This window comes from Calidris pugnax, unplaced genomic scaffold (assembly GCF_001431845.1).
Source record: "Calidris pugnax isolate Ruff unplaced genomic scaffold, ASM143184v1 scaffold13, whole genome shotgun sequence".
Taxonomy (NCBI): domain Eukaryota; kingdom Metazoa; phylum Chordata; class Aves; order Charadriiformes; family Scolopacidae; genus Calidris; species Calidris pugnax.
In genome coordinates, this window is record NW_015090810.1 from 17,966,352 (window position 1) to 17,979,795 (window position 13,444).

General features: G+C 39.2%; 1 protein-coding gene across 1 annotated transcript; it reads right to left on the reverse strand.

Moving 5' to 3' along the window:
- Nucleotides 1-241: 241 nt before the first annotated feature.
- Nucleotides 242-12,934, reverse strand: NAPG (N-ethylmaleimide-sensitive factor attachment protein, gamma). The gene is made up of 12 exons (XM_014938647.1): nucleotides 12,767-12,934; nucleotides 10,616-10,683; nucleotides 9,398-9,482; nucleotides 8,761-8,778; nucleotides 8,158-8,188; nucleotides 7,576-7,685; nucleotides 7,373-7,439; nucleotides 6,550-6,620; nucleotides 5,658-5,736; nucleotides 5,075-5,154; nucleotides 4,311-4,440; nucleotides 242-3,242 (listed from the first exon to the last, which is right to left on the reverse strand). Exons 1-12 carry the CDS (start codon nucleotides 12,820-12,822, stop codon nucleotides 3,093-3,095), a joined length of 945 nt encoding a protein of 314 aa, XP_014794133.1. The 5' UTR covers nucleotides 12,823-12,934; the 3' UTR covers nucleotides 242-3,092.
- Between the last annotated feature and the right edge of the window lie 510 nt (nucleotides 12,935-13,444).

The following is a 13,444-nucleotide window of genomic DNA, read 5'->3' on the forward strand; positions in this document are numbered from 1 at the left end:
AAGCAAATATCTAGTGAACAAGCCACAAAGGTTGGACACCACTGACTTTCAACACTCAAACCTGAGCCAGTAAGTTCCCAAGGCTTAGTCCTGGATCACATAATGTACCTCCAACACTCGGTGACAGGATCTGCAGACAAATGGTCACACACCAAATCTGCTTGAGATTAAAAAAAGAATATTCATTTTCAAATGGTGGTGCTCAGTAGGAGCTGATCAACAACAGGGAAAGCTAGCACAAATGTATTAATTTCACGTTTTATTTTTCATGTTGGTGAAACACACAGCCTCTTCTGAAGAAGCAGCAGTGGTAGATCTGTTACAAACACATTTTGTACTCTAATACACCACAGATTTGGAAAAAGAACAAATAAAGCACAGGTTTCACACTGCACTTGGCCATACTGAGTCTTAAGTTACAGATAATTTAGAAATCTTCTGATTTTACACATACATTGCATTGGCCATCACTCAGCCTTCATGCATAATTTATTTTTCTTACAGTCAACATTGACTTTGGAAACTTTCTTGCTGTAAATGGTATATTTTCCACTTTAAATCACTAAAATGATATTTACATGAGTGCAAATTGCTTTGGAAGATAGAAACAAACACTAACACAGAATATACAGACAGCTTCTTGTATAGTTAAACATTTACTAAAAGGCAGTTAACCTTCCTATCACAATTTCATTGCCTAAAATAGGAGAATAAGTTATATAAAATAGACCATCTTATTTTCAGATACTTCAATTTCTGCAGATTTGCTCTTTGCAGCAACATTGCAATCAAAGATTAAGTTCTACTAAGATTCAGAGAAGCCCCTTTCAATTCAATGGCAGCTTAACCTGTGTAGTACAAGTTACTTTTGTCCCAGATTTTCCACACTTGGCATAGGGAAAAGAGAAAAAAGCTGGGGAGGCTTGGGAACAGTATTGCACATCTTTTACGTTTTTTTGGCAATATGAAAAGAACTCTTTAAGAATCTAATGCACAAATTTTAATTTTTGTTTTAAGGGCCTGCTAGTGTTACAAGCACAGTTTAAATAAAGTCTGCAAATTCTTTCACAGAAGCACACAAGGCTCCCAATTTTTCTTCTTACGCATGTTGTCTTCTCAGATATGTACAACTGTTCACACACACGAAAAAGGAGATTCCTTGGGACAATTCAACAAAATTTATTTCAGAATTGGAAGTAGCAGGAAAAACTTGAAGAAAATGACTTAGTGTTTCCAGTGCTCCTACGTGTGCAGGCTTTTTCTACTTGTGATAAAGACTCCCCATAAGAAGTGCATGGTCACCCTCAGGAACACACACAGAAGGTAAAAGTTAAGTAAACTTGCAAGTGAGTTACTCCAATGGTGAAAAAAAGAGGAAAATCTTCAAAACCATCTTTCATGTATACTTGTAATCAGAGAAAAGCAATTTTACTCCCAAATTTTCATTTAGACAATTTTATAGAAGTGCAAAAACTTCTATATATACCATTAATAACAAAGGGAAATTACCTGTCAGTACAGAACTACTCTAGTGTAGTCTAAAGTAGCTTTAAAATCCAAGCTGATTATTACATAATACAGAGACAAAACTGCTTTTTGAACACCCATTAAATTGAATAAGGTGACTTACAGCAGGCCTGCCTGCAAATCATGCCGTAGCTTGTTCACCCATCACAATGCCATTGAGTACTATCCACCCCAAGGAAAGTCAGTATTAACCCTCTACAAGTTTCCCTTCATCACAATTATGTCTGACATACTGATGTCAGACATCACATATACGCCAGACATATTTTTGAAGATATCCAATTCTTTAATATGGCAGACACTGGACCAACATTTACGCTGTGCTTTTGGTCTATTGTTTATTGAACTTTGGGCATCACATATTGCATACATATCCCTGCTAGATTCCAAGTGATCTCACCATAGTGCAGATCTTGATTAGGTTCTTCTGAAGAAACGGACCACAGGTACAACTTGCATTGTTGTCAACATTTAAGCATAAAATGATTGAATTTAAGACACTACAGAACCTTGTAAAACACATGATGACTTGAAAGCAAATAGAGAAGACGCATTAAAATTTGCTTACTTGGATTCTTAACGAGCTTCAAAAATGCCATTTGAAAGATAGCTGTTCTATGCTTTGAAAATATGAAAGAATGAAATGTCTTTGTAGACCAGCATATTGATCAGTAAATAAACACCTAGAACACTCGTGAACTCAAACATATCATTTAAACATTGCACCTAAGTTTTTGTTAAACATTGTCTTCAGAGCTTTATATTCAATGCATGTTACCTGCTACCGTCAGTTTCTTTTTTGGTTATGGCGTGCTCCAGAATCACTGCTAAGACAGGTTGTCCACTCCTTCCATTCCCAAGTTGCACATTACAAACTATGCACACATTCATTTCCAAAGACTTCAGGCCAATAAAGTTCTTGAGATGAAAGGTGTGTGTGTACTTTTAAACTTCCAAGATAGCTTCAAACTAGTTGACTTATTATTTTCCACCCACATGGATACTGCTTGCAAAGAATAAGGTATTAAAATAATATTCCAAGTGGAGTAAAAACATGTTGAAAATAAACTGAATGCTCCCCCTAGTGTTTATACTAGTGAAAAATCCTGCCTGGCACAGTCTGCCTCAAACGGTGTTAAGCAGGAGATAATTAGTCAGATGAATGAACACATATAACTCAGAAAACAAACACATTAGTGGGACCAAAAAGTGTCAGCTATTGAAATCCAGCACTTCAATTTTTGTACCGCTCTCCCAACTCCAGTGCTTCTGGGATTTTGGTTTCTTTTAAACTGTGCTTTAAGTAAAAATTTCTCTCAGTTCTTTCCCATCAACTGAAGGCAGGGCCCTGAGGAAGTTCCTACCAGGTAAGAAATGGAGTCCAAAAAATACTTCAAGATGATAGGTACAATCATGCTTTTTCTCCTCTATTGTACCCAGAAGCTGCCAAGTTAATATTAGCATTCCCATATCACAATTGCAATGAAGCTCTGGTAAATCTGGTACCTTTGGATATGCTCAACATCACAAATAAGTCAGATATTTATGACAACCTATTTCTGTAGCTAACATAGTCCACCAGAATATTCATCCTCTTCCTCTTCGGCATGAGAGCCCACTGCAGCTGGTCCTCTTGCTTTGTCCTGTGCAGCGTTTGGTGATTTCTTCTTGATGCCACCTCCTGGGACCACCAAGGTAAGACCAAGCTTGGCATACTAACAATAAAAAGGCAAGTTTAATTTCTGTACCACCACACAAGTAAAATCTTGTTGAATTACACTGCACAGAATTGACTGACACTCAGAACAAACAAGCAGGTAACATTCCGTACAGAACACAGATCGTTGCTACTTTCAAATCTTATTTTTCCAGCTTAGACTAAGCCTAACATTGGTTCCTCAAACACTCTTGACAATGGGATGAGAGATCTATATTGATACTGCTTATTATAGAATAATTTGGCCACATACTTACTACAGCTTCTGTGGTTCAAACTTTATTTTAAAAAGAAAATCTTTTTTCAGTATGTAGCTCTGCATACATTTTCTAGTAAAAGTTCATGTAAAAACTCTCACAAGTGTTTTTTCAGTAAGACTAGTACCTTAATTTTTACCATCCAACAGAGTAACAAAGTAATATTAGTCAATACTGTCACAAAGTTTGGCACAGATGGATGTCTCCTTTACTCCACACTTTTCCTATCCTTATACTTCCTACAATTTAAAAGTACAATTAAAAAAAAAAAAAAAGGAAAGGGAGAGGGGCACAACTACTTCCTTAAAATTTTTTTTTTTAAAAATAAAGTCTTTCACTAATTAGTACCTTGCTAAGGAGTAAGTGCTGAAAAAAATAAAACCCAAAACATTGAACACTGCCATCCTGCAGACATGATATTCTGCCATGTTTACGCGTGCATACCAGTTATACAGTATTTCTGAGACAAAGCACAAGCAGCACACTGTTCTGGCCCCTAAGGAACCAAACAGAAGGGAACTGAAATTTAGTCTACTCAAACTCACTCAGCAAATCCGTAATAAACTGCTCTTTCACCTAAGCCTTCCCACCATCTGAAAGGAACAGCGATGTGGGAATTTACATTGGCAGGCAGCAAAGTAAAAGAATACATTAAGTTCCCAGGCACAGGGTAGGATGACAGAGCAAGTAACAATAAATACATGGACGCTGCTCTTCTTATTTTCCTCTACGAGAGAAAAAAAACCTCTCTCTCAATCTGAACAAGCTAAAGTATTATTAAAAAAAATACACAGGAACTGCCTACTTACATCATTGTCCATGTATTTGAACAGTGGCAAATTACAGACTTCAGAAACTTGATCCTGGTCTTGCTGGTCATACCCTTCTAAAAGTTGCTCTAATGCTGCACAGTCTTCACTCCCATTAAATCCTGGTATACTGAAGGAAATTAAGAATTAATTTAGGGTGTTTCAGTAATCTACTTGACACTCAGCTATTCTATCTTTAAGTACTGCTGGTTAATAGCAGAAGACCAAGCAGCTTGTAAGAATCTGATGGACTGCTTTTTCCACAAAACCACCTATAGCCATTTTGATTCCTCCAAGTACATGGATAACATCCACAAAATTAAACTTTCAACAATGTTAGTTTGCATGCTGAGAACAGACCACAGTCATAAAACAGACAAAAAGAGTATTAGGATTTTTTACCTTTTGCTGACTAGTCAATAAACTCTTCCTTTACTTTACATACAGAAAAATTCTGTAGTAAGTTTCTACATATAAAGCACAAATTCAAGACTTGGAAAACATGAGCAAGATGTTTAAAGATTAATCTTGAAAGATTCTTTCTAAAAATAAAGTTCAATTTAACTTACACATATGTTCAAGCCATTTCACTAAAAAAACTGTTTAAGTAGAATACTTAAGGGAATGCCATTATTGTACTGTAAGTCAACAGAAGTCCAGGCTTACAGTTCCCAGACAGACAGTGTTTCCATGCTCTATCACAAGAGCAGATGTACATTAATGAAACATTCAGTTTAAAATCATAAGCCATGAAATAGACTTACCTATAGCTTTCCCTCACACATCTTTCCGCAGCAACGTAATCATTTCTGTGAAGATGAACTAAGACTTGAGCAATAGTTTTCTAAACAAAAACAACAACAACAAAAAAAACCAATCTCATGATTCTGTAGAAATTAACAGTAGAAATATGAGAAAAATATTGGACTGATAACATTTAGCATGAAAAAGGTCATTATGATCTGCTATGATTCAGAACATCATAGTGAAAAAATAGTGAGCCATATCCTCCGGTGGTATGAAAAAGATTGTCTTGTATAATATTGCAATGAACTGTTGCACCAATAACAGTCTGTGTGGTTTGCTATTGTTTACAACATCTTTATTTTTTATGTGTTTGTTGATATTGACAGGTCCTGTAAGTAACAGCATCTTATCTTCAACATCATAGTAGTGAAAAAAGCACAGTTAGAGGTTGTGGAAACATGCACTACCATGAATTCTAATCATTGAGCAAGAAACTTATCCCTAAATGAAGAGGTACATATTGTCAGTGAGATGTCAGCTGTTACTAGTTACCCTGAAAAATTTGAAATGCACTATCAGAAATTACCTCATAGAATTTACCTTATAGCATGTTGGGTAATTTTCAATTTCCTTATAAATACTTTTTTCCTTTTGAAGAGACAATGCAGCCTCGTCTAATCTGAAAAACCAAGAAACAGGAGTATCAGTGCCAGGAATATAGCATAATTAAACTGAGACTAATTACAAACTGTTTAACTAATATATCGGCAAGACTACTGGAGTAAAAAGCAGTACAACTAAAAATCATCAGTAGATCTTAATAACAGAGTAGGTTAGGAAATACATAGTCAGCAATTCCTTTTGGCTACATGCAAGCTAAGACCAACTCTGGTATTCATTCAGAGAAACTTCATTTTTCACAACATTTTGTAAGATGAATGCCTTGTTACGCACCCTAAGAGATTTCTGTATCTCATGAGGTTACTATAAGCCATCAATAAGTCTGATATCCACAAATTATCATTATTAAGTCATAGTAACTGCTTTTGAGTTTGAATAATTTTTAATCGTCATAATAAACTTCTAGAAATTAGTAATAGCATGAGCTATAAAGTAAGAGCAACCAAGTCTTTCAGATTTGTTGACTCACTTTAATAGAAAGACTTTCACGTTTCTTTATAAATTTCCTTTTCTGACTACAATTCTGCAGTGAAATATAAAGTGTCTTAAAAGTTGAGTTAGAAATCCAGATAATTTCTTAAAGGAAACAAAGCCTTACAGCCCACATTCTCCCATCCCAGAATACAAAACAGGTGGATCCTGGGTGAACATGGCATATCCCACAGAAACTGAATTTTAGTTTGAAGTGCATATCAAAGAAGAATTAAGTAACAGTATAATCCAACAACAGCAAGAAAAAAAGCCAATAAATATTACTATTACAGTTTCAATTACATTTAAGGGAGGGGAAAAAAAAGGCATAAAGCTATACCTGCGTCCTCTGACTAGAAGTCTTGATGCCTTCCCTAACATTTCTAACGCTTGCCGTAAACGTTCTTCATTCTAGAGAAGAACAAAAAGAATTCATGCATTTGTATTTCATTTACATAGAACCAGAACCATTAGACCTTAATCTAAGAACAACTGCTAATTACTGTATCAGCAGTTCACATACTCAAGGGCAACATGAAGAGCATTGGTACACCAAGTCCCACAGCCAGCTCCTGCAGGGATCTACAGAGCAAAGTAACATTAATGCAAACTTGCTAATCTGGAAACGTGACAACTGACAATAGAGAAGTACACCAAAGGCAGTAGCAAAAAAGCAAACCATCTGCTCATGGGATGCGTAGAGTATCAAGCAAACTCTTTTCTTCTGTGTCTTCAAAGATTTCAAACTATTTTGGACTCAAGGACTCAACTGCATCCACGTTCCCTATCCTCCAGGCTGCCCAACAAGAGGCAGAACAGGTTGAGAACACACAAAATTCAGATTCAGTCAAGTCTCAAACCGAGAAAAAGGCAAAGCAAACTGATTTCTAACTTTAATAACCTCCTTCTTTACAGCCTAAGAAGCCTTCAGCTTTATTACTCAGCCACTGATGTGAAAAGAAGGAAAATAATTTAGAACCTAATCTTGGGTTTTTTCTTAACTTTATAGTTGACCCTAAACACCAATTCACTCTTCTTCATCTACTTTCTGGGACTGGAAAATTCTTTGCTCGTGGAAAAAAAAAAAAAAAAACCAACCAAAACCAACCAAACAAACAAATCAAACCAACAATAACAAAAGAGCCCCCGAAACCCCCACTTACTTCAAACACTGATGCTGCTTGCTGATAGAGCTGCACAGCCTTCTCTGGGCTCAAATTTTCTATTAACCTGCAATAAGCATAAATTATTTCTCTTCAGATGAAATTCAATTATTTTTTAACCTGAAGGCACCAAAACCAAGAAAGAAATCCAAAGACATATGCATGCCCTGCATGCATTCTAGCCACCAAGACCACAGACTTACTTTCCAGCCCGCTCCAGTGCAATAGCTGCTGTATCTGGTGTCCCATTCTCCAGGTACATCATGCTGGCTTTCTCGATCAGCTGAACTGCTTCAGGGAGTCTCTGCATCTCCTGCAAAGCAACAGGCAGAGGGGTGTTGCTGTCAGGAATTACGCTTATGTACAATGAAACAAGTCAAACCAAACTGCAGTACCTGATTTATTAAGATTCTGATTTTTATTTACAAACTTGTAGAGCTAGTTAAGTTGACCACCAACTCCCAAAAATTCACTTGTAAGTAACAAACTTTCATGGAAGGCATAAATTTGTGGTAGTTTAGAGCAGTAGCAGCATCACTCTCCCATTACCCTCTGACATGAGGTCCTCACCTTCCCTTCTACAAAAGAGAAACCATTTTTGTTGCCCCTCTAAATACAAATGTCGCTTCCCTAACCTGGTGAGGGTATTGGTGGGGACTATGAGTCAACAGAAAAATATCACTATAGCATGCAATTCACTTACATATATTTGTAAAATGGTCCAGTGCACAATATTTTTCACTATTAACCAGAACTTTTTAATAAAAACTAGTAAATGAAAATACCTTTAGCATCATGCCAGCTTGTTCATAAGCTCTGCAGAGAAAAAATTTACAATTTAGTCAGACACAGTGCATTTCAGCAAGCTGTAGTTAAACAACAGAAGTTAACATGGATCAGCTATCACTCCACTGTCAATATTTAATGCTTTGAAGGTGTTTCAACTCTGTTATTTAATGATACAGTGCACGCGTAACATTACCTTCAACAAATGAAGTGCTTCAACCACACTCCCCATTAAAAATCTATTCTCATTATCCAACTCACAGGCAATATTTGGATTATTTATCATTATCTGCTTGCTTTGAAGCACTCCTTAATTAAAAATTTCTTTATAAGACTGTGTTGAGTTTCAAAATTACAAAAAGTTAATCTAAGAAAAAATATTTTATATCAAAAAGGTGCTGAAGAATATCAAAATCATCACTTCTTCAGATGGCCATTGCAGGTTTTCAGACTCTCCTAGCCTGCGCTTCCATTAAACTCACTTTGAAACAGTGAAATCACTTGAATCATACCATTTACTACAGCAAGATCAAAGTGAGAGTACGTGCTTGTAGCTTATGTTAGAAAATTTGTTTCAGATTACTCAGTGCTTCTGTACTTACTTGGCAGCATGGAAGAGACTGGAAGTAACATTGTCAAAGTCAAGGACAAAAGTCACAAAAATATAATGCAGAAAAGTTATTAGTGTGCAAAAATCTTATACAAGTACTAGTTTCAAAGCAAGGAATCTCATAAAGGCAAATAAAACCCACTACATTTGTAGGCAAGGTGTCAAAAATAAAGCTTTGACGGATAGAATAAGTGCAACACACCAAAGTATAACTGCATGTAAAGTTGTAAAAAGCATATTTATTTAAAACATGTTTTGGGTTACCAAATACTACTACAAGTAGTGCAATAATGTTTGAGTTGCATTTAGTTTATACTATCCATTTGTAGGTATTTTTAAAAAAATATAATAATTTCTGAATAAGTACCTAGACATCTCGGGCACCGGTCAGCATCTTATCACTCCAGATGTTATTGGAAAAAATACAGATCTTTTTTGAACAAAAGAGTTCTTTAGCTTTCCCACTCAGAGCACACAGGAATACTCTTTTAGAAGACAATTTTGTTAGACTGACAAAACACACATATATATTAAATACATCTTTCACCACCCCCCATTCCCCCATTCTAAGTAGCAACTAATCAGCATCTTGAAAAAAAAAAAAAAACCACAAACCAATGAAAAGATACGCTTTATTGTTTTCATGTGCCTCAGCTTCCCGTAAACAGGCTTCCCTTGCCTGGTCAAACTGCTTGGCATTCTTAAAAGCAACAGCTGCAAGAAATCAAATAAAGTTCTTATTTACAGCTTGCCATTTTCCTTTTTTCACCACTTCTGCCCAAGAATTTAGCCACCTGAAGATGCAAACAGAATTTTTAAATGAATGTCTACAGTTCACCAAGCTCTCCCAAAAAAATCCCATGACAGTCCTCCTTGCTGCATTAACCACTTAGATAACATTAAAAACATCTATTGTCAACAGCACTTCCATACTATTACTGTGCACACATTGTGCATAATGTGTTTAACTGGATTTTGGAACTCACTCATTCTATTTTTTAATTACAGAACTGCAGGAATGCAGGTGTATATAGTTTTAATCATTAGAGGTTATACAAAATCAGTGATGGATGTGTCTACCATCAACAAAGAATATCTATAACTTCCTCAACACAACCACTTCAGGGCACAAATATGTATTTCTATCTCCATTAGACTGAAAGGATATTAAAGTAGGATTTAAAGTAAATTCCAATTTATAAATGCTCCAGTTGTTCTTCCAAGTTTATACTTTTTTATTCAGGCTTAAATGAATGAGTAGGAATGCCTACAGTAAGAAGCCAAAAAGCCATGATAAATTACTATTATCAAAAAGAAGAAAATTATTTAAGAACATAAAGGAATCAACTAGTAAGAATATTATATTCAGTGTGACACTTGCAGTGGAAAAAAGAGGAAAGAGATCTTACTAAACCTGAAAAAAAACTACTGGCAGAATCCTTCTACTTCACTGAGACAATCTTTGTTGGGACATAGATCATAAGATGATGAAGAAGCGAAGTTTTCAAACCAGCTCAAATAGTTATTGTTTTGTAGGTCAAGACACAGGATTTGGGGATGGATGAGTGAACGAAGGAAAGTTTTATTTTTATCACACACAGTAATATACAAAATAGAAGCTATAAGCGTAATAAAAAAACCAAACTGTTTTTACAACTGTTCCAGATCTGCAAATACAATCTGAAACTTATTTTACAGTATTTTTTGTTGTTTTATCTTGGTTTGTCTTCACAACAGTTTTACTTACACAGTAATGTTCTGAAAATATGTGAAATGTTATCAGGGATTAAGCTTAAAGAATACTTTGAAACCATAAAGTATATGGCTATATCTACAGCCATACGTACCTGCCTTCCCATATTCGGTTGCTGCGCTGTCATAATCTGGCTTCCACTTTAAGAATCCAGTTTTCAGACTAAAACACAAGAAGAAAGGCCTATTAACAATAAATAAAGATTTTGTTTCACCTTCAAAGCATTTCAGATATATTTAAAACTTTAGACTACCTCTGACAAGGAGCAAATACCTACATGCCATTATAAACGGTGGCATTGCTAGGAATTGCACAAAGCACTGCAATGATCTCCCATAGCTACACGCCTCGCCCTAACAAGCTTCTACTGTCCCCAGAGAGTCTTCACAAGTCCAGCTCCTCGACACTAAGAAGCCAAAAGAAGAAAAATACTTCCACCTACTCCAACATATCTCAAGATTTCTAATACCACAACACCTAACAGTATTTTTTGTTACGTATCATGAAGTTCCCGGTGTTCCTCTACAGCAATTTTTTGCTGCTGAGAAGTCTCAAAGACTCTCCATGAATACACAAATGAAAGAATACACAAATGAAAGAACTAACTTACCAGCACAAAGACAAAGCTTCATGTATCTTTTATATGTCTACAATGAATCATGATGCTAATTGGCACCACGTGCACATACAGACACATATATATAGGGAAAAACATACAATGCAAAATGAAGTGAGTCATTGTTGAAGTGAGGCAATGTTGATTTCAATATTATGACTTCCACACTTCTAAAACAAATATAAAAATTACCATAACTTTAGAGCCCACTTACACATTTGTTGTAGGCAGACACTTCAGAACTAATACGTGCTTCATTTGGAAAAACAGTTGTATATAGACTCTATGTTGGTTTTGTTGTTTTACATGGATGAAAGCCACAGTATGTAACTCTCAAGGAAGCCTTTATATTGTGTTATTTTTAGCACAGGCAAACTACCCAAATGCATTAAGCTGAAATACACAATGCTTAATCTGCACACAATTTGAGGTTTAGGTGCCTTTTATTTCAAATGCTTTCCAGGATAAGCTTAAAGGCACTTTTGGTCAAGTAATTTGAATATGATACCGTGGAACAGATTTTCTTATCCTGAGGAGGTTTCTCCTCTATCACAGTTATTTTTGATCTGTGATTTCCAGATGGCCCATTACTATTCTTACTAAAATTACAGCATCTTTGGATTAGTCAACTCTGTTATCTCTATACTGTAGTCTGTGAAATTAAGACTTATAAGCAAAATGGCTATATTTAGTGTTAAAATACACATTAAAAGACTATCATATGTAGATGTTAAGCCCTCCAAGCTGAATGTCAGTACAGGCCTTCGAGGCTATCTAAAAAGAAACAATCGCACATTTCTCATAGGCAGGAAACAAACAAACCCGCACCATCACAGGAAGGTTAACCCTTTTCGTCACCAGAATCCCCACACCTCTTTTCTCCCGCTTGTCTCTCTCCCCCTAACTTTAGCAGACGTGACTCCCCTCGCCTTCTACTTGTGGTGACAGCAATAATAGCTTTATGGTCCTTCAGGAACCTGCTCAGGCTCCAGGCCTCAGAGCCACACAGCCTCACCGACACGACTGTCTCCTTCTAGGCCCGCTTTATTCTCGCGGTGCGGGGAAGAAGGGGACCCCTTGGCACCCACCCCCTGTAGGCCCCCGAGGCAGAAGAGGGGCCAAGCAGCCATATCCTCCCCGTCCCGCCGTGCCGGCCTCCCCCAGCCCCGCACCTCCCTCCCCTTCCCCCGGGCTCACGTCGCCGTCTCTCCCCCAGCCCCGCCGTGGGGCCTCTACCTCTCCAAGCGCTGCCCCCCCTCCACCACTCCGCGCGGGGCATCACGGGAGTTGTAGTTTCCCCCAGGCCCACACTCCCCGCATGAGCGGCGGCGAGAACTACAACTCCCAAGAGCCCAGCGCCGTCCCCCGCCGCGGCCCAGGGGTGCAGAAGGGGTGCCGAGAGGCCGCGCTCAGCTAGCGGACAGCAGCCCCAGGGGTCAGAGGCGGCAGGAGAAGGTGGCCGCGGCGGCAAGGAGCCCGCTTTACCGAGCCCCTGCTCGAGCAGGAGGCGATACGACGCCTCCATGGGGCGGGCGGGCGGCCCTGACAACCTGGGCGCTGAGCTGGCAGCCATGGCGCCCGCTCGCCAGCTTTCCCCCTCCCTCCCGCTACGACCTCCCCTCCGCTCACTATTTCTCCGCTTTGGCGATGTGCTCGAGCGCCTCGTTAATCTTCTGCGCCGCCATCTCTCCCGCCGGTGAGGGGCTGACTGACTGGCCGGCCGGCCCTCCTCCGCCTGCCTCCCTGCTCCCCCGCTACGGAAGGCAGCGGGGCTCACGGGGCCACCGAGGGGCGGGGCTCGGCCCTCCGCCTCCTTCACCGCGCCTGCGCCGCCGCCGGCTGTTGCCGCGTCACGGCGCGGGTGGGCGGTGCGGGCCCCGGCGCGGCAGGTGGTGGGGGGAGCCGCCTGGCTCCTGTGTGGGTGGGTGTCACCTGACAAGGGTGGTGCGGGTGGGTGGTTGTCCCCACAGCGTGGGGCTGTGCCTCGCTGCGGGGAGCCGGGAGGTACCTCCGCTCCCGGAGCCCCCAGCCCCGGCCCGTCCAAGGGCAGCAGGAGCGTTTTTGACACTCGGGGTGAGCGCAGGTCTGCCTGCCCGCCCCAGGGTGTTCAGATGGAGGCCAGGCTTTGGTAGAAATGGGTCGCGCAGCCACTTTCTCACTCCCCCGGCTGGGATGGGGGAGAGAATCAGAAGAGTAAAAGGGAAAACTTATGGGTTGAGATAAAGACAGTTTAATAGGTAAAGCAAAAGCCACACACACAAGCAGAGCAAAGCAAGGAATTCACAGCTTGCCTCCAGCAGGCAGGTG

Bases quoted from the DNA above. Each gene is read 5' to 3' on its own strand.
- NAPG (XM_014938647.1), bottom strand. From the start codon at position 12,822: ATGGCGGCGCAGAAGATTAACGAGGCGCTCGAGCACATCGCCAAAGCG. The intron at 7,440-7,575 runs GTAAGTCTGTGG...TGCTTATTGCAG, and splicing joins GCACTGGAGCGGGCTGGAAA to GTTAATAGAAAATTTGAGCC. The intron at 5,155-5,657 runs GTAAATTCTATG...GTTTTTGTTTAG, and splicing joins ATTACCCAACATGCTATAAG to AAAACTATTGCTCAAGTCTT.